This window comes from Perognathus longimembris, chromosome 17, assembly GCF_023159225.1.
Source record: "Perognathus longimembris pacificus isolate PPM17 chromosome 17, ASM2315922v1, whole genome shotgun sequence".
NCBI lineage: Eukaryota > Metazoa > Chordata > Mammalia > Rodentia > Heteromyidae > Perognathus > Perognathus longimembris.
The window spans coordinates 43,069,098-43,089,096 of record NC_063177.1 but is presented as its reverse complement, the minus strand read 5'-3'; the positions used below and the strand labels follow the sequence as shown (position 1 = coordinate 43,089,096).

Here is a 19,999-nt window from a genome sequence, read left to right as displayed (position 1 = left end):
CCACGAGAGGAGTCCAGCTGAGCAGGTAGAGAAAGGAAACACATGCCTAATTCTGTGCTGGGTGACAGCAGTGTTGTTGTCCCCACCCCCAGGAGCAGGGATAAGGGCTGTCAAACTTTTCTCTAACCCGCTTCATCCCTGACTTGCACCTACCCTCACTCACTAGATTTGAACTCGTGGGATCCAAAGAGAATTTCAGCTGTGGAGAAAGCCCCATGCCTACCAGTGAGAGGCTGTATGTAGCTCATTCGTTAACCTCCTCAATTCCTTTGGCATGGGGCAGATGGGACACAGGACAGCTCTCGGTTCCATGTACCTTATTCTTGGGAGAGCCACGCAGGCGGGAGCCCCTTGCCTCACAGGGAAAACACAGCATCAAGTTACCCACAGGTGACTAACTGGAACAGCCTGAAAGCAGTGAATGCTCTCCACCACCATAACAAAAGAGATAGCAGTGACGAAGAGCACCTCAGGGACTTCCCTGTGTTTTATTTATTCCTGGGATGCTGCCAGGGTACATGAGCTGCAGTCTGAACTGGGCAAAACATGACTGGGGTCAAGAGAAGGCAGAATGCACTCTCTCTCCCTCTCCCTCTCCCTCTCCCCCCTCCCCCTCCCCCTCCCCTCCCCTCCCCTCCCCCTCCCCCTCCCCCCCTCTCTCTCTCTCTCTCTCTCTTTAGCTGGGCTACATTAGCTACACCTGTTCACACCAGGGCTTGGAACCCAGATGGAAAGAACAGACCCATTTTGCTGATAGAGCTCATCTGGTAGTCAATCTTACCCTCAATAAGGAAGAACACCTGTCCGGGTTGTTGTTTTTTTCCTTTTTTTCTTTTCCCCTCTCATTTATTTCACTGGGAACTGATTCCACCTCCGTCTTTCCTTATACTCTTGCCTGAGAAGGGCAAATTTGGACTCATAGATCTCTGCTTCCCATGACAAGCAGGCAGCTGTGGCTGGCATTCATATGTGTTCTGCAAATATGTATGGCTGGAAACCCAATAGTCATGATAGTAGAACAGCTATGAAAAGTATCTACTCTGTCTGAGGAATTCTGGGGAATTCAGGGATCCCATACTGGTGTCACTGGATCCCCGAGCTCTAACACAGTATTTCCATTCATACATGTGTCTTTATCTTCATCAAATCATTTTCTCTTCCTTCTCAATTTTTTTTTGTCTCTCTCCTCCTCACTTGCCTTTCCCCCATGCCCTTGCCCTCCCAGCCTGAGGTCCACAATCTCTGACTCTGACCCTTCCGAGGTCCCTGAACTGGAATCTAGGTCTAGAGTCAGAGAGGTAGCAGCACAGCAAGACTCAGTCAGGACCCAGAGGCTTCACACTCAGAGGAAGAGGCATTTCAAATGCCCAAATCAAGAAGCAAGGGCTGGGTGCCAGTGCCTCATGCCTATAATCGTAGCTACTCAGGAGGCTGAGATCTGAGGATCAACGTTTAAAGCCAGCCCCAGCAGGACAGTTCATGAGACTCTTAGCTCCAATTAACTACCAGAAAACCAGAAGTGGCACTATGGTTCAAAGTAGTAGAGTGCTAGCTTTGAACAAAAAAGCTCAGGGACAGCATCCAGGCCTTGAGTTCAAGCCACACAACTGACACCCCCCTCCACCCCCCAAAAAAGAAAAAGCGAAGACCAAAGGCAAAACATGCTCTTCCATAAGGGGATTCTTCAGCCCTAAGAAGAAGGAAGTTGTGACACATGGTACCATGTAGGCAAACACTAAGGGCATTATTTTGAGTGGAATTCCAGTCATAATTCCAACTATCTAGGGTAGACTTATTCATAAACCAGATTTGCCAGTGGGTAGGGGGGCCTGGGAAGTTCTTTAATGGACACAAAGCTTCATCTGAGAAGATGAGAAAGTTCTGGAGATTGGATACACAACAATACGTGTGCTTTTAACAGTACTAGATTGTGTGCTTGAAAACAGTTAAGATGCTAAGTTTGATCTTACCTGTGTTTTACCATAATTCTGAGAGAGAGACAGAGAGAGAGAGAGAGAGAGAGAGAGAGAGAGAGAGAGAACCCAGGGTCTCATGCATGCTAGATAAGCACTCTGCCACTGAGCCACATCCTTAATTCCCACCCAAAATTTAAAGAAGAGGAACAAGAGCAGGAAGGGGAAGCAGGAGGAGAAGGGATATTACCCTTTGATGCCCTGCTGTCCCTTTTCCTGCTGACCACCTGGGGGTGAGATGGGGTGGGGAATGTGTATTAGAGAAATGAAACTCCTGGCTTGTCAAATAGCAGACCCTTCTAGAACTCTCACTCATGGGTCTGACTCAGTATTTCTAGATCCTTGAGCTTTTGTTCTGGTCCCCCAGCTCCCAGAGCTGACTCATTTCTCTGAGAACACACAAGGTCTTAGGTGACATTCACACACACACACACACACACACACACACACACACACACACACACACACTACTCAATTAATTATGTTTTAAAAAAAAAACAACTCAGAGAGCCTGGTCAGAATCAGGGACTCAACCTAGCCTTGCAGAGGCTGTTTATTTACAGGGAGGGCTGTGGGGAAGGGTCCGGGGCTGTGGAGCAGCGGGCAAATCCAGTCGTCCATTTCATTTGGGCCTCTCATAACTCACCCAAGGATGGCCTATTCTAAGGCCAAGCGCCTGAAAGAAAATGCTAGATAGTCACCCCCCTACCACACTTCCTATTGCAACCCTATATCACTGTCAGGCCAGTGCCACACCCAAGGGAGCCCAAGGAAGGGAGAAAGCGGACTGGCATAGGCCACTTGACATGGGGTTTTCCCCGACCCTAGTGCCTGTGCAGGGGGTCCAGGCTGGAGAGATCTGGGACAGGCAGAGGACTGGACAATAAAGGTCAAGAGGGGATGGAAAGACCAGGGAGAGATAAGGCTGGGGCAGGAAGGGAAGGAAGCCACTAAGAACCCAGGGGAAATAGTAGGCAGGGTCATTTCCTCTTAAGAGACCTGGACAGGAGCTACAGAGCATGTGGTGGGTGGCATGGAGTCTCTAAATCCCCAAAGGGAGAAAGAGGAAGAGGCAGCACTCACTCGGGAGGACTCCACTTCAGCAAGACATGATGTGCTTGATAAAGGCTGGGAAAGAAAGCAGAAAATCAGCCATTGGACTTGCCCTGTTTCTACTCCCTTACTTCCTTTTCCATCACTTAAACTGCGTTTCTCTTTCCTACACTTCAGGCTTCCCACCACCCTCGTCCCAGGCTGTAATTAAAGGTTGGTGGGGGAAAAGGGCAGAAGGAAGAAAAGACCTCAATTCTGCAATAGACTGTAGCAATAGACTGCAGTCATAGACTGCAGTGTCCTGTGAAGACTGTACACAATGGAAATGAAGCTACATTGTCCCGGCAAAGCCCTGTAACCTTGAGAATGTACTCAGCATGGCCCCACTGCCTAGATGAGAAAACTGAGCTGAGAGAAGCTAAGTGACTTGACCTAAATCACACAGGTACTACAACACGGAACCCATGCTCTTCCCAGGATGTTTCCATTTCCACAAAGACAGAAAAGAGCTGCACCTGGCAGGAGTCCACCTCGCCTGTGTGGTGTAAACATCCTGTGATATATATACATCCCGGACCACCTGAGCCCACGCCACGCCAACCTCCCACAGAGGGCGCCCTGTGAATCAAGGCAGGCCAGATACCTTCATAATTGATGCAGCCATTGGCATCCTCCTGCCCAGACAGCAGCTGTTCCACCTCAGCCTCGGTCATCTTCTCTCCTGGGGTAGGGGGTGGGAAGCAGTGGACTTTTCGTTACAAATGGCAAAACCCAAGTGTCCCCTAGGGCCGAAGGTCCAAGATGCCCTGGATCTGGGAAGTGGTTCAGGCCAAGTCTCCCCATAGGCCCTGGAAAGTGGGCTCAAGGGAGTTTAGGCCCCACCTTCTCCCTGAAGCCTCTCTCTCCCTCCCCCCCTCTCTCTCTGCCTAGGACCACCTGGGCCTGTGACAGGTACAAGAAACAGACAGAAGAGGGAAGGGATGACATTGGCTAAAAAGCAATGTACTCTTTGCCTGATTTATGTAACTGTACATCACATTTAAAATAATTTTTAAAAATTTAAAGAAGAGAAATAGAAGCTCAGGGCCCCTCTCTCAGGCCTCAGAGTAACCCTTGCTCTGCCAGTTTCCCATCTCTTCCAACATAGTGGCCAACCCCAGTTGGGGACAGCTATAACTTCAGAGCCCAGGTAGCTAGGCCTTGGATTGGGCACAAAGGCTCCGGCCCCTCCCACTCCCTATCCCGCCCACATAGGCTTCATCTCCACCCAGCTGCATACCCAGGGTGGCAAGGACATGGCGAAGCTCAGCCCCCATGACGGTGCCGTTGCTCTCCTTGTCGAAAACACGCAGCCCCTCCACAAAGTCCTCGTAGGTGCCCTGCTCCTTGTTGCGGGAGATGTGCTGCAGGATGGGCAGGAACGTCTCAAAGTCCAGCATCTTGGCATTCATCTCTTCCGATAGGCACGAGGACAGAGAAAGCCACGTGAGCAGACACTCAGGGAGGAGCAGGGGCAAAGAGGAGCCTCACAAGTGAGCAGCGCCCAGGACTTAGGGTTGCGGCTGCTTCTGGATGGGCCACTCAGCTAGTCTCCCTGGAGGGCACAGAGATGCCCACCAGAGCCAGGCAAGCACTTGGGAGACTTGAACTGGGGCAAGGGAAACTCTATCCATACAGACTTCTGAGCTTCCGGTGGCCAGCTGGACAGAGGCAGCAGTATAGGGATTTGGGCCCTGGCCTCACCTGACATGTGAACAAGTCACATGGAAAGCAATGGAATGGAAAAAATTAAATATTTATAACCCTGCACTTGAGTCCCATTGTTAGACTCTCCTGCCTGAGTACTTGGAATCAATCTGTTTCTATCCATTTGCCGTTTTCCTGGTAATAGTATACTTTATCCCACATTGCAGAGTATTAAAAGCTTCAATCTGGTAAACATAATTTTCTTTTGTTGTCGGTCATGGGGCTTGAACTAGGGCCTAGGCGCTGTCTCTCAGCTTTTTCGCTCAAGGCTAGCGCTCTAATATGTTGAGGCACAGTGCCACTTCAGGTTTTCTGGTGACTAATTGGAGATAAGATTCTCATGGACTTTCCTGCTGGGGCTGGCTTTGAACCGTTATCCCCAGATCTCAGCCTCCTGAGTAGCTAGGATTACAGGCGTGAGCTACTGGTGCCTGGCAATAATGTGTGTGTGTGTGTGTGTGTGTGTGTGTGCATGCGCACGCACGTGCCACTACTAGTTACTCACTTAGGCACTGTCACTTAGTGGTTTGCTCAAGGCTGGTCCTCCTCTACTTATGGCTATTTTGCTGGTTAATTTAATAGTCTCATAGATTTTCTTGCCCAGGCTGGCTTTGAACCTCAGATCTCAGCCTTCTGAGTAGCTAGGGGTACAGGTGTGAGCCACCAGTGCCTGGTAGTAAACAATTTTTAATACAACAACTTTTTGCCATTTCTTTCTTTATAGTCACCTATGAACACCACCTCATCCCAACCCCTCCCCCTTCAGTGGAAGTAGCCCAGGTCATCTTTTGACCTCATAGAAGTCCTGCTGACCCAGACAGGCTCTGAGGCCTCTGGCCCTTCCCAGCCATCACTGTTCATTCCACCACCCTCCCCCTCCACACACACACTGGTACTGCATCTAGAGAAGTGCAAGAGGGTGGTACTAAGAGAGGCAGAGAAGACCACTCTGAAGGTCCAGGCAACCCCCCAAGACAGAAAAAAAAAATCCATCTTTCCTGGTGCTGCTGCCCAGATCTGCCCAGTCCCTTCTCCTGCCTATACCTCTGAAGAAAAGGCCATGTTGGGGGACAGCTTTTAACTTCACTATCACACATGACACATGACATTCCCATTGTACAACGTTAGTTTCTAAAAGTTCACTCAGAAAAAGCAATCCAGTGTTGGTACAAATGACTGAATGAGGCCCCAGCATACAGACTCTGATTTGTATTTTAAAATAATTATAAAGCCAGGTGCCAGTGGCTCACACCTGTAATTCTAGCTACTCAGGAGACTGAGATCTGCGGATCACAATTCAAAGCCAGCCTGGGCAGGAAAGTCCATGAGACTCTTATCTCGCATTAGCCACCAGAAAACCTGAAGTGGCACTGTGGCTCAAAGTAGTAGAGTACTAGCCTTGATAGAAAGAGCTCAGGTACAGCACCCAAGCCCTGAGTTCAAGCCCCATGACTAACAAAAAAAAAAGAGGTATAAATATATTAAATTATAAGTATAGCAAATTTGTACTAAACATAAATGTTAACCTGTCAGCTTTGGTGCTATAACCATTATTAAAACAAATTCTGGACAGTGCAACTTAAGAGTGGGTACAGGATGGGGCTTTGTGATAGATACCTGGGCTAGTACTTGGGATGGGCGTGGCAAGTGTTTAGCTGTCAGATTCCTACCTAAGCCTTCCTGCCCACAGGCAGGTACCTGGCATTATGACTGGGGATGAGATGCCAGGGGGAGCTGCTGAAGTAACAGCCGTCTCTTCTGACACACACCCCCCCCCACCAGGAGCCTGGGACCCAAGGAGAGGATAGGAGCACCTCCATTAGGTTCTTCAATCAACAACTAAGTTCCCCGGGGGCTTCTATACTCAATCTTGCAGTGGGACTAGGGTAAGCTGAATGAGGGAGGCTGGCCCCGAAGCACTATTTTAAAATAGGGAGAAAAGACAGCAAGACCAACAGGAAACAAATCAAGAAAGGGCCCAGGGTGGTGGAGCCCACGCTGACCTTCGGCCTTGGGCTTGCCCAGGACGCGCAGCACCTCAGCGTTGGTGGGGTTCTGGCCCAGAGCCCTCAACACATCCCCGCACTGTGCATAAGTGATCTTCATTTCTCCCGCTGGAGTCCGGTCAAACAATGAAAAGGCTTCCTTGAACTCTGTGAAGACAAGATCCAGCTCCAGCCCCTGGCCTCAAAGAGAAGGTGTTGGCTGGGAGCTGCTTTAGCCTCCTTGAGCCTCAGCCAAGGCTGAGCAGCAGGTCTGATGGTGGTTATAAGATGTCATTATTTCCCTTTGGCCACTGTCCCAGGCTGTCCAGGGAAGCTGTTCCCACCCCATCTTCTGACAGCTGAAGAGGCAGCCAGGGGCCTCCCTGAGCCATGTGAACACTGGGCCTGGGTTCTCTCTATCCCTTTTTGACACCATTTAGATGTTTTTCTGCCTCCACCCTCCTTCCTACTCATCCTTCCCCAGGGGAGGGGAGGCTCCAGACTGTCTACAATGGTGGAGAAGTAGAAATAGCATAGGCTCAGTGGGTGAGGCTTCCTGGGTTCTCAGCTTAGCTCTGCCTGTAGAACAGAAAAGCCAAGCTGAAGTTCACTAATGAGTCACCACTCTGCCCCCAAACACCCTCCCTGTCACTATGAGCGCGGCAGGATGTGGCAGGATAATGGAGACACTTTCCAAAGAGATAAGACCTATTCAAAAGTCAGTGATTATCAGTACTGTCTGTTCCAGGCTGACAAGGTGACACTGCAGCTATGGTCAGACTACCCCAGCTCTGCTGCCCACCCACACAGCCTTGGGCTGTGGACCTCTGGGGGTCCTCTATTTCTTAGCATTTCTGTGTGTATGCCAGTACTTGGGCTTGAACTCAGTGCCTCCCACTCTGGCTTGGCTTTTTCATTCAAGACTGGCAGCTCTTACCATTTGAGCCACAGCTCTATTTCTAGCATTTGGGTGGTTAATTGGAGATAAGCATCTCAGAGACTTTTCTGCCTGGGCTGGCTTTGAACCATGTCCCTCAGATCTCAGTCTCCTGAGTAGGCTAGGATTATAGGCAAGAGCCACCAGCAGCTAGCACTCCATTTCTTAGCTTTAAGTAGTGAATATAATGCTTTACCTGAGCGAGTTGCTGGGATCACAAAACCTACCAAGTATGGATTCTAGCACACGGTAAAGAAATCAACAAATGGTGGTCATGTCACCAAGGGCCCCAGTCAGCTCAATAAAATCAGGTCCTTTGAAGGTGGCGAGGCAGGTATCCAAGGAGAAAGTCCACATTAGGGCTCCTGGGACCTTTTGCAAAAAGCCTTAATCCTTCCTTAACTTGGGTTCAGCCAACTCAGTGGGAATAATTTGCACACAGCAGAGACTGAAGTTACCTTAAGCTGACCACTAAGAAGTAGTTTCCTAAGCAGATTTGCAACATAAACTAAAGAAGAAAGTATAAACTACTTAGGACTGTAGTTGTTTTTAAGCCTTTCCAAGTACTTTAGAAATCCTTATTTCCTTAGAGGTTGTATACAGATTGTTGACAAATCATTCCACATATTCAAGTTTCTTACAGTTCTTTCACTAGGTTTTGTATGAATGTTAAGGTTCTTTCACATTACAGAATATTTGGGTTTAAATGCCATTTGTATTGCTTATTAACTGTCTGACACTGGGAAAGTAAACATTTAACCTCTAGAAATCCATTCTCTTATATAAATGGTACCTACCTCACGGGGTCCTTATATTATATTCAAACTAATACTATGATGTGTGGAAATACAATAATGGATTTAAAAATATTGGCACATTGCAAATGCTTTCATATTTACAGTCATCTAACTGAGTTCTATCTCAATATTATCTGAAAGATCTTGGCCCGGTCACTCAAGCACTAACCTTGGTTTCATTCTCTGTCAAAACAAGAGATAATAGCTACTTCAAAGGCTTGTGTACAGTATTTAAAATAAAAACAAAACTATTGGGATGGCAACTGGCACAAAGTCAGGGCTAAGGAGGTACAGATTTGTTAGTTAAATCTGAACTCAGACTTTTGATTTTTTTTTGGGGGGGGGGGGGGGGGGGGGAAGTCCTGGGCTTATACTCAGGGCCTGAGCACTGTCCCTGGCTTCTTTTTGCTCAAGGCTAGCACTCTACCACTTGAGTCACAATGCCACTTCTGGATTTTTCTGTACTGAGGAATCAAACCCAGGGCTTCATGCTTGCTAGGCAAGCACTCTACCACTAAGCCACATTCCCAGCCTGATCTTACAATTTGTCTGGAAGTGTGAAATCAAGGTGGTGGCTCGCACATGTAATCCTAGCTACTCAGGAGGCTGAGTGAGATCTGAGGACTGGTGATTTGAAGCTGGTCAGGGCAGAAAAGTCTGTGAGACTCTTATCTCCAATTTACCACCAAAAAAGCCAGAAGTGGTCAAATGGTAGAATACCAACCTTGAGCCAAAAGCCAAGTGAGAGCATGAGATCCTGAGTTCAAGCCCTAGTGCTGGCATTAAAAAAAGAAGAAGGAGGAGGAGGAGGAGAAGGAGTAAAGTCAGATTTGACAAAAGAAGGAATCTCCTAGTCTAAGAAGACTGCATAGTGCTCAGTAGGAGGTAAGAATGTGAGGGGAAGGGGTTTTAGGAAAAATGACCTGTGGTTTCAGCATTGCCTGGGGACCAGGCCCTGAGCTGGTCATTTTGTATGGATTACCTCATTGAACTTTACAAGAATCTTGTTACAGACTTCTATTAGGGAAACAGTAGAGAAGAGGGAAAGGGAGGGGAGCAGAGAAATTCTGAACGAGCAAAAGGAAAAAAAAAAGGGGGGGGAGGCTTCAAAGTAAGGTGACGAAAGATTGAAAGATCGGAATAAACTAGCCCTCTATCCCTGAAAATCTCCAAGGAAAGCAAAGCCCAACCAGTTGTCCCAACTGGTTCTAACCATGACTTCCTTTTGGGAAATGAAAATATTTGCACTTTAGTACATTTTCCAGTCCTCACTGGTACTGTGGAGTTTGGATGTCTGTGTAAGCATATCTTTAATTAAAATGGAACTGAATAAAAGTTAACATTCTAAATCACACGGCACCCCTAAAAATTGTTGACTGTAATATCCACAAGTCTTAGAATAAAAGAATCAGAGTTAATTTACTTGTTTCACAATGCACATGCCAGCTCTCATGCTTGATTGGTAACACAACAAAAAATTCGGAGGGTCTTTTGGCAGTGAGGGGTAGAGCTCAAGGGGAGGAACCCGACTTCCTACTGGCAAGAAGTTCCCCTGGGGATCAGGTGATCTTCCTGATGGAAACAATTTGAACAAGCAACACTGTAGTCCTGACTGTATTTGTGAGGTGTTATGGGATCATCTGGAAAAAGAACGTTAGCGCACTAATTATTAATTATTAAATTATTAAATTATTAATTATTAATTAAATTATTAATAAGTTATTAAATTATTAAATGGTATCCAAATACATTATTACATATTATATGTGATTCAATTTAAATACATATAGTTGGTGAACATTATGAGGCAGTATCACATGGCTTAATTTGTGTGGTTTTTATGCACAGATAGAGAGTTGTAGATCTTTATATAGAGAATATATAATGGTCTGTTAACAGTGTTAACCCTGGGAGAGAAAAACATACTTTTTTTATTTACTAGCTTTTTTTCTTTTTTTTAATTGGGTCTCACTGTAGTCCAGGAAGGCCTTGAATTCTCAGTCCTCTGCCTCCACCCCCGGGAGTGCTAGGATTATAAGCATGCTCAGCCTAGTATTCATTTTTCCATAGTATATTTTTGTTGTTTTTACCATGTGCATGTACTAACTTTTAAAACAAAATATTTCCAGGCCTGATGGTGCAAACTTGTAATTCCAGCACTTGGGAGGCTAAGCCAGGATGACCAAGAGTTTAAGGCCATTCCAGTAACATAGTGAGTCCCCACCTAAGTGTGTGTGTGTGTGTGTGTGTGCACTCGTGCAAGCACACACATGCACACATCTGTGTGTTTCAAATGCAGGGGTTGAATCAAGACACCCTCTTTGTACTGAAGTGGTTCTTCTGTTTGTTTGCTTGTTTTGGCTCTTTGTTGTTGTTGTTTTAGGACAGTCTTCTTACGTAGCTAAGGCTGTCCTCCAACTTGCCTTCCTCCTCTCTCAGCCTCATGAGTGCTAGGATTACAGGCATACTCCATAGTTGGCTTTGTGCCTCCATTTTATCACTTGTAAAATGCTACACCTGCGATAGCAACTGCCTCTTAGGGTTGTCATGGGAATTAAATGAGTTAATCTATATGAAGTGCTTAGGACTGTGCCTAATGCATGGTAGGTGCTCACTACAGGTTTGCTACAATGATAATTACTATTACTGTGACAACAACAGCCTCTGTCCTCTTCCTCTAGGAAAATAAGTGCAATCAAGAGAAGAGGGTTTGTACTCACCTTCGATCTGGTCTGCAGTGAAGTCAATCTGTGGGGAGAAATAGGAGTGAGGGGTGAGACTTTTAAGGCTTACAAAGGGAAGTCTAACCACCTCCAACCCATTGATGAGGAGGAAAGGGGACTCAGCTTAGTGTAAAACACCTGTCTCCTGATGAAATGACCACAGCTGACAGCCTGTAAACTAATGCAGCCTCCAAATCTCTCAATACTGACCGTGAAGAGAAAGAGCCATACCCTACATAACTCTAGAACTGGTAGATACCTCCTATTCTATTCCTTTGGATCAAAAGCAGATTGCTCATCCTAGCCAGACCTAAGCTGCCTTCACTTTCACTCCGTCTCCCTCATTCACAGTCCCCTGACAAGATGCCCTTCCTCTTCCTTTGGATGCCATCTTTGCCCAAGAGAACTCTTTCCTACTTGATGCTGGCCTGTCAATCTGGTTTCTTCAGTGCTTTCCTTCCCACTGTCCCTCGCCACCTCTCCTCCATTACCTGTCCCCTTCCTTCTACCATCACACTCCACCCCTTCCCTTCAGCACCTAGCCTCTTAGCTGCTCAGTCCTGTGCACGCGCCCTCAAAGCTTTGTGACTTCTTTCTAGTTCCTCCTTTTCCCCTTGCCCAGTCTCCTCAAAGCCAGGTTTCCTTCAGAGCAGACATTTAGTTATTGTTACCAAAATGCTTGGCACATAGTAGGCACTCAATAAAAAATGTGGGGGCTGAAGCAGTGAATTTTGGTTTTCCCCTCACAATGCATAACTCAATACCTGAGGAGAAGCTCTAAAAACAACGGTGTTGACAGGCATGAGTCATTATTTGAATCTCCATCTTACTACCTTGTCCTTTCTCACCTCACCCTACTCCATCCCTCCCCTTCCTAGTGGGGGAGGTTATACCACAAGGAAATAGTGGAACATCTTCTTCAAGGCTATTCTGGTCTTGATTCTGTTGCCTATGTTGTGTCTGCCAGGAAGGCTCAGGAAGGAAAGCAGTTATGCTCAGAAATGGATTTGCCAAATTGCGGGGGGGGGGGGGGGGGGGGGAGATGGGGAAGTTAAATGGAATAGGCTCCACATTAACTCTCTGAGGAAAAGGTACAGTTTGCCTTACTTTCAATGATCTATATCCCAGAAGTAGAAGCACATGAGAGAAACTAGCATATAAGCAGACATTATCCTTAGGTTTACTTTTGCTCTTGATTTGAGTGAAGAATCTTAGAAATAATGGAACTGGGTAAGTACATTACTAGAAGGAAGTGCGATGCTGATTTTGACTCCCACTTGAAAGCAACTTCAACAACTCCCAATTGGAAAATGTGGACATAGAAAAGAGAATTCCAAGCAGGGAAACTGGGAAAGGTGGATGGGATAGACCCAAGAAAAAGCATACATCTGATGCCACCAGACAGCTGCTGGTGAGATCCCAAGGACCAGGCATGGTACTTTATCAGAGCAAAACACATGAGAAATGAAGGTGAGGAGGGCTCCTACGGGGAGAGATGAGCCCAATTCTCTTCCACAGAGGGAGTGGCTTGCCCAGGAATGGGGTGACTACCTCCATCTCTTGGTCAAGCCAGTTCTGCTTAGTTCCTGCCCCATATAAGAATCACCAGGGTTCAACTTTAGGGTCCTTACACAGCATTATAGGGTATCTGTGCTGTGGTGCTGGGAGAGCTTGTGCTTTAGGGTCCCTATCTTTAATTCACAGAACCTGGTCTGGTACTCTGATTGGGACCTGATTCCTCACCACCCCTGACCTAAGGCTGAGATCTTCAGAGGCCCACCACTCCCAGCCTGTTATTTATAGCTCTTCATACCAGTGGCCACTTGACCTCTCCCACTGTAGCACCAAGGCTTAAAACTGCCCCTTTTCAGAGGCCCCTGAGAGGAGCCTCAGAGGACTGCCCCCTCCCTGTTCATTCCTTCAGCAGCTGGGCCAGATTGCTGAGAGGCCTGAAATGACTGAGTCAGCCAGTGGGGCCCACATTAGTTCCAGGGGCAAAGAGGCTCCAGGGGAAGGGAACAGGAAAGAGCCAAGAGGAGCTGGGAGGCTGAAGGAAGCAATTTGTCTCCAGCCTCTGGTTGCAAACCAGTCTGTTGCAAACCACACATAGAAATCCATGCTAAGGCTACAAAAAGAGGGGCCCACCAGGGTAGGAAAAAAAGGAGCGATGAATTCCCAGTGCCTCTCACTTATCTGTAGCCTCTCTTCCCCCTCCCTCCAGAAGGATTGCTTGTGAAAACAGCCCTGCCCAGGTCTCTAGCACAGAGGGAGTGTCCTTCCTGGCTAGTCTCCATAAAGACCGAGTACCAACCAACTCCCAGGGAAAAGGCCAGTCTCCTTTACTTCACCCCCGTTGACCCCACAGTGCCTTAAAAAGGCTGAATGAGGTCTGAGAATGTGGCTGAGCGGTAGAGTGCTTGCTTAGCATGCATGAAGCCCTGGGCTCAATTCCTCAGTACCACATAAACAGAAAAAGCCAGAAGTGGTGCTGTGGCTCAAGTGGTAGAGTGCTAGCCTTGAGCAAAAGAAGCCAAGGGTAGTGCTCAGGCCCTGAGTTTAAGCCCCAGGACTGGCAAAAAAAAAAAAAAAAAAAAAAAAAAAAAAAAGACTGCATGAGCCTGGCACCAGTGGCTCACACCTGTAATCCTAGCTACTCAGAAAGCTAAGGATCATGGTTTGAAGCGAGCCCAATCAGGAAAAGTCCTTGAGATTAAAAACACATACACACAAAAACCTGGAAATGGAGCTATGGTTCAAAATGGTAAAGCAGAACACAAAAGTTCAGGGACAGTACCCAAGCCCTGAGTTTAAGGCCCAGGATAGGAACCAAAAAAAATTTTTTTTAAGATTGCTTGGTTGACTGATTGGTTACACCTCCCACCATTCTTGAATCTGCTGGGGAAATGTGGAGTGCCCAGGCAGGATCTCCTGGGACACAGTAGCAACCTGTTCTTAAGGGAGAAGACTTATGACTTGAGGTACACTTCATCACCCCTGTCTAATACCAGGGTCTAGGCCATGAACATCAGGGTCTTCACTCTGCTCTGGTCTCCACAAAGGCGATTTCCCAGCTCTGTGGCTTACAGGTCTCCAAAGGAGACCCATGCTTCACTCACCTTTACACTCTTGGGATCAAAGGCAGACTCCTTGGAGGCCTCCGGAGCAGAGGCCGGGGCGGCGGCCGGAGCAGGAGCTGGGGCTGGTTTGGCTGCCTCCTTCTTAGGCTCAGGCTTCTTGGGAGGCATGTTCTCGTGGGATCTTCAGTGAAGGTGGGACCTAAGGAGGAACCAAGAGATGGGACTCCTGAGTGACAAGATGGGAGACTGGGCCAGCTCCCTCTGCTTTTATCCTGGGCAGGAGCCCCCACAAAGGAGCTGGGTGAGAGAAAGAGCAACTGCTACTGACTATAAAAGGAAGAAAAACACCAGCAGGGTACAGATGACAACTGGGTATTGTCACCAGGTTTGGGGCCACCAGACCCCTCCCCTCCCCCCTCAACACACACACACACCTCATTCCTCATGGCCTCCATCTCTGGGACAGGCTGGACCCCTTCCTGCCAATCAGTGGAAACCCAGAAGGGCCAGAAAAACAGACCCTCTCCAAAGTGCCAGGATAGCCAAAGAGATGAGCTGACTTGAGCAGTTGATAACCCTCACACAAAGCCCAGGGGAGGCTGTGGCTTTTTTTAGCCCCTTCTGAGCAGAGGCAACCCACTGCACATTCCTTTGAAGCCAAGATCCTTTAAGCTGAGAGCCACTCTAGGCCCTCTGTTCAGCCCTGAAGCTCAAGTCTCCCAACATAGAGCCCTGGAGCTATGGCTGGTCCACACAACCCAGCTCTCCCAAACCCTCTCCAGCCACAAGCAAAACCCTCCATTTTCCAGAGCAGACATCGAAGGCATTCCTCAGACCTCAAATCCCTGGTTCTCCACCGCCATCACTCATTCAACAAGTACTGATTACAGAACGTGGGCCTGGAGGGATTTAGATGAGAAGCAGAGGTGTGGCAGAAATCCAGGCATTTGTACTCTACCTCTAACACATTCTGTACCTCCCAATCAGTGTGCACATGCGTGCAGCACTATGTGCTCAGCACTACTTGGCACTTGCATATAAAAATCTCATTAAATCTTCACCCTAATCCTACATGGGAGATAGTATTTTATTACCCCTGTTTTACACACAAGAAGGTTGAGGCTAAAAGTGGTTGAATAACTTGGTCAGGGATCAGCCCCCTGGAGTATCTGATTCTAAAGTGTGTAATTGATTAATTCATATTATAGTTCTGTTTATGGGGAAGAAAGGCATCAGAAAGGGCAGGATGGAGCCAAGAGTGGTGATCTATGCCTGTAATTCCAGCACACAACAGACACAGGCAGAAGGATGTTGAAGGTCAGCCTTGGCTACATAGCAAATTCCAGGCTAGCCTGGGCTACAGAGTGAGACCCTGTCTCAAAAAATAAAAAAAGAGGGGCTGGGGATATGGCCTAGTGGCAAGAGAGCTTGCCTCGTATACATGAGGCCCTGGGTTCGATTCCCCAGCACCACATATACAGAAAACGGCCAGAAGTGGCGCTGTGGCTCAAGTGGCAGAGTGCTAGCCTTGAGCAAAAAGAAGCCAGGGACAGTGCTCGGGCCCTGAGTCCAAGGCCCAGGATTGGCCAAATAAATAAATAAATAATAAAAATAAATTTAAAAAAAGAAAGAGAAAAAAGAAAGGGCAGGATGGGGACCCAGTCAAGTGTCAGCAGGAGACACCCCTGGGGACCTAAGGAGTTAAACCAGAAGGAGGACGGACATTCACAGCCTTTTACTTTTTCAGTTCCTGTATTAATGGAAATTTTTATGACAAGCATATACTGTTTTGGAAAAAAAAAACTGTGACCGTTTTGAAAGTCAACAAAATACACAGAGCTGCTTTGAGCTGAATCTTCAGACTGCAGAGTTTAGAGGGAAAAGGCTGAGAAAAGCAGAAGAGCCACGTTGCCCTGTCTAGTTTGCTGGCCTAGAATGCAAGATCCCTAGCCAGACAGGGATTGGCATGCCTATACACCTAGTACTTGGGAGGCAGAAGCAGCAGGATTGTGAGTCCCAGGCCAGCCTATAATGGAAACCCTGTCTAAATTTAAAAAAAAAAAAAAAAAGCTAGAATACAGAGTACCTGGTCACTATTAGCAACTAAGCCTACAATTCCTACAATTTAGGGCCCTGGACCCTAAATCTGACCATTCCCCAGCTCAGTAAGTACAGGCTTTCTATCCTAACTCATTACTATCAGAGTCCAAAAGGCCCACTTTACAGGTGTGTAATCCAAGGGGCCAGGGAGGTTTTTAGGGTTGCCTGAAGATACTCAGCTCTGTTCAGGAAGTGCTTGGCTGGCTAATTTTGCCTCCCAGTGTGCCCTTTTCATGGCCTACTTTTGTACCCGCTGCTGGTTGGTAGAGAGCCTTCAAAGGAAAGAGGACTAGAGTTTACCCAAGAGGATGCAGGAGCAAGACTAGGGGTGACAGTCTCTTCACCCTTTTCACTTCCCCTCAGCCAGTGTATCTCCGCTTCTGTGATCAACTCACTAACCTCCCCACCCCAACCCCTCCATAGGGTTGTGAAGTGAGGTTATTGGTGAGGGGAAGTTCAGCCCCCACCCCACCCCCACCCCCACCCCCATCATTCTCTCCCCTGAATCCCTTTCAACACTGGGTTTATACTTAAAAATACAAATGGATTTCTGTGGAAAGCCTGTAAGAAAGAGAGGAAAGAGAGAGAGGGAGGGAAGGAGAAAAGGAGGGAGGGAGGGAGGGAAGAAGGCCAGGCACTAGTCCTGATTCACTAACCATTTTGCTTCTCTGGGCTTCATCTTCTCTCTAAAATGAGAGCTAAGCAGAAGCTTTCAAAGAATGTCCAACACACCCTGTCTCTACTGACAAGCTTCTCTCTTCAAGCAGCGTGGGCAGACCAAGCTCTGGAGCTTTTTCCACCACCATCACTTCCAGCAGCACCCCTTCTGCGTGCTATTTACACTTGGATTCCCATAATTACTTTCAAGGAAATAGTTCCTTGGTTTTAAAATATTTAAATAATCACTGAATGAAATGCTCATGAATATCCCCTTCCAATTAAGAAGTAGTCATTCTAGGAAGAGGTATGATCCTCAGAAGACAGAGCTGGGAGCTTGCCCTTTCCTTTCTTTTAAAAGAAAAATGTACAAAAAGAAAAAAGAAAAATGTACAAATGCAGCAGTGGAACTCACTAGATACTATGTTGAAAATGAACTATACAATTTGTGAATAGAGAAAGAAGGGAAAAACTGGGGGAGAGCAAAGGAAAGGGTGACAGTGTCCAAAAAATAAAAAAGGTACTCATTACCTGACTTATGAAACTTAACCCTTCATATCACCTTTATAAAAACAATTAATTTTTTTTAAATCTAGAGGAAAGCAAAATATCAAGCCTGCATAAAACAGAACTACAAGGCTAGGGGCTCTAAGCGGCATCTTCAATACAGAAAGAATGGCAGAGCCGTAGGTCTGAAGTCTGGGTTTGTAATCACTTCCGATCTGGGGCTTATGACCTTTAACAGTAAATATCTCCTCCAGTTTTGAGATTTGTATGAAATAGTGCAAACAAGACACTTCAAACAACCTTAGGTATAAGAAAGCATATTATTTCCTATGCTTCTCCTTGGCAAATGAAGCCACTGGTGTGTCTAGGCTTCTCACATCTCTGGAACAACTCTGGAAGAGGGTCCACAGGAGGGAAAACAAGGAGACAGCAGCTAAGGGGATTGTGAGACATGAGTTTAGGTATGAGGAAGTGATGGACAGGGACGGATGAGGGGATGAGGCAGCAGCTGGGAACCCAGGGTGTGAAATATTTGTGGCCCAGAAAACATGTGACACATCCCTAAGGCCAATAAACAGAGGGAGAGCTACCCTGCCTGAAATCTCAGGTCACAGGTGCCCCAGCAGAGGAGGAAGGAGGCACTGACTAAATCTGTTTCTGACTATCAGCAACCTCAGAGAAAAATGTGTCTGACATTTTAGAAACAACTAGAGGAGAGCTGTAGTTTCAAGGAAAGAACTGAGCATCAAGAGTCTAGCTAGGCCAGGCACCAGTGGCTCACACCCATAATCCAAGATACTCAAGAGGCTGGGATCTTGGGGTCGTGGTTCAAAGCCAGCCTGGGCAGGAAAGTCTGTAAGACTCTTATCTCCAATTAACCACCAGAAAACCAGAAGTGGCCCTATGGCTCAAAGTCATAGAGTACTAGATTTGAGCACAACTAGCTCATGGGCAGTGTGCAGGCCACGAGTTCAAACCTCACAAAAGACAAAAAAAAAAAGCCTAGAGATGGGGGACACTGGCCTGGGCTGCTGAGACTAATTAGTGCCCAGTAGCCAGAGTGAGATGTCTGCCTTCCTAGGCTCTGCAACTGGTCACTGACTTTGACCTTCAAATATCATCCATCTAAGAGAGTAACAGAAGGGGTGACACTCTATGAAAAGAAATGTACTCATTACCTGACTTATGTAACTGTAATCCCTCTGTATATCACCTTTATAATAACTTTTAGCCAGTCCTGGGGCTTGAACTCAGGACCTGGGCACTGTTCCTGAGCTTTTTTTGCTCAAGGCTAGCACTCTACCCCCTGAGCCACAGCACCACTTCCAGCCTTTTCTGTTTATGTGGTGCTGAGGAATCGAACCCAGGGATTCATGCATAGTAGGCAAGTACTCTATTGCTAAGCCACATTCCCAGCCCTATAATGACCATTTTTTTTTAAGTAAAATAAATGCCTTTAAGAATGAGACAGAACAAAGATGGAATTGCTGCCTAGAGATTTCTCTAGCAGGATACAAACTTCCACTGCCAATTGTTTCTGTACAGCAACTCTCAATGATAACCATCCTAGAAAGGAGTTCTATTAGAATTCTGTAAAAATAAATAAATAAATATATATATATATATATACATACATACATTTTATGAGGCAAGCACTTTTGCCACTAGGCCATATTCCCAGCCCTCATCATTCTATTTTTATACATGCAAATAAACTACTTCCACTGTATTCATCCCCACTATATTTATTAATGTCGATAAAGGCAGAAGCTAGAAGATTGTGAATTTACATACATTTTAATCCCTACTTTTTGTTGAAACATTCCTGTACCTGAGAGTCTATGCTCTTTTAATTCTTTGGTTGGCCTTTGTGGTAAAGATGAGATGCTTGTTCAAAAAAAACCTTCTAAACTTTTCCCCCCACATTTTATAAGGTTTCACATTGTATTTAAGAACTTATCATTTCCCTTTTCTGGCCTGATTGTTGCAGGTTTCTTTTTTCCTGATTCCTAGGTAGAGTTGTATATATGTCATTTTACAATGGTTTCTGATCAGATAGGTACTTAAATATTAATGCTTTGAGATGAACCATATTCTTATAAAGAGATATGTTCTGTTGTATGGAAGGAGAGAAGATCCTTGACTTGGTTAGAAGAGGCCCTCAGGCCTGACAACAGGCATTTGGCTAAGGTATTGTGAACTATCTTGCGACTGCATGAAATATCAGTGAATCAGCCCCTCACCCCTCCACCCCTGCCGAACTACTTTATCCTAATAAAAAAATCTTTAAATATATGTATATATATACGTATCATCCATTTAGAATACCCCTCACTGGGGTTCACCCTCCAGCATGAATTAGCAACCAAAGGAAAGGAAGCAGAAAATGCCAAGTGTGAAGAGATGGTGTAGCCTTGGCTCCCAGCAGCAAGCACAGGCAGCCA

The 19,999-nt window shown here is 46.5% G+C and overlaps 1 protein-coding gene and 1 pseudogene across 2 annotated transcripts; one reads left to right on the top strand and one right to left on the bottom strand.

Moving 5' to 3' along the window:
- Window positions 1–2,499: 2,499 nt before the first annotated feature.
- Window positions 2,500–14,904, bottom strand: Myl4 (myosin light chain 4). 2 transcript variants are annotated; one of them, XM_048367289.1, is made up of 8 exons: window positions 14,726–14,752; window positions 14,331–14,490; window positions 11,212–11,239; window positions 6,776–6,925; window positions 4,306–4,479; window positions 3,670–3,747; window positions 3,057–3,101; window positions 2,500–2,649 (listed from the first exon to the last, which is right to left on the bottom strand). In XM_048367289.1, exons 2-7 carry the CDS (start codon window positions 14,457–14,459, stop codon window positions 3,073–3,075), a joined length of 588 nt encoding a protein of 195 aa, XP_048223246.1. In that variant the 5' UTR covers window positions 14,460–14,490; window positions 14,726–14,752; the 3' UTR covers window positions 2,500–2,649; window positions 3,057–3,072. The 2 variants fall into 2 exon arrangements, with proteins under 2 accessions (XP_048223246.1, XP_048223245.1); XM_048367288.1 differs by having other exon boundaries at window positions 2,500–3,101; window positions 14,726–14,904.
- A 4,764-nt stretch (window positions 14,905–19,668) lies between these two features.
- LOC125366613 lies at window positions 19,669–19,781 on the top strand (annotated as a pseudogene).
- Window positions 19,782–19,999: the final 218 nt, after the last annotated feature.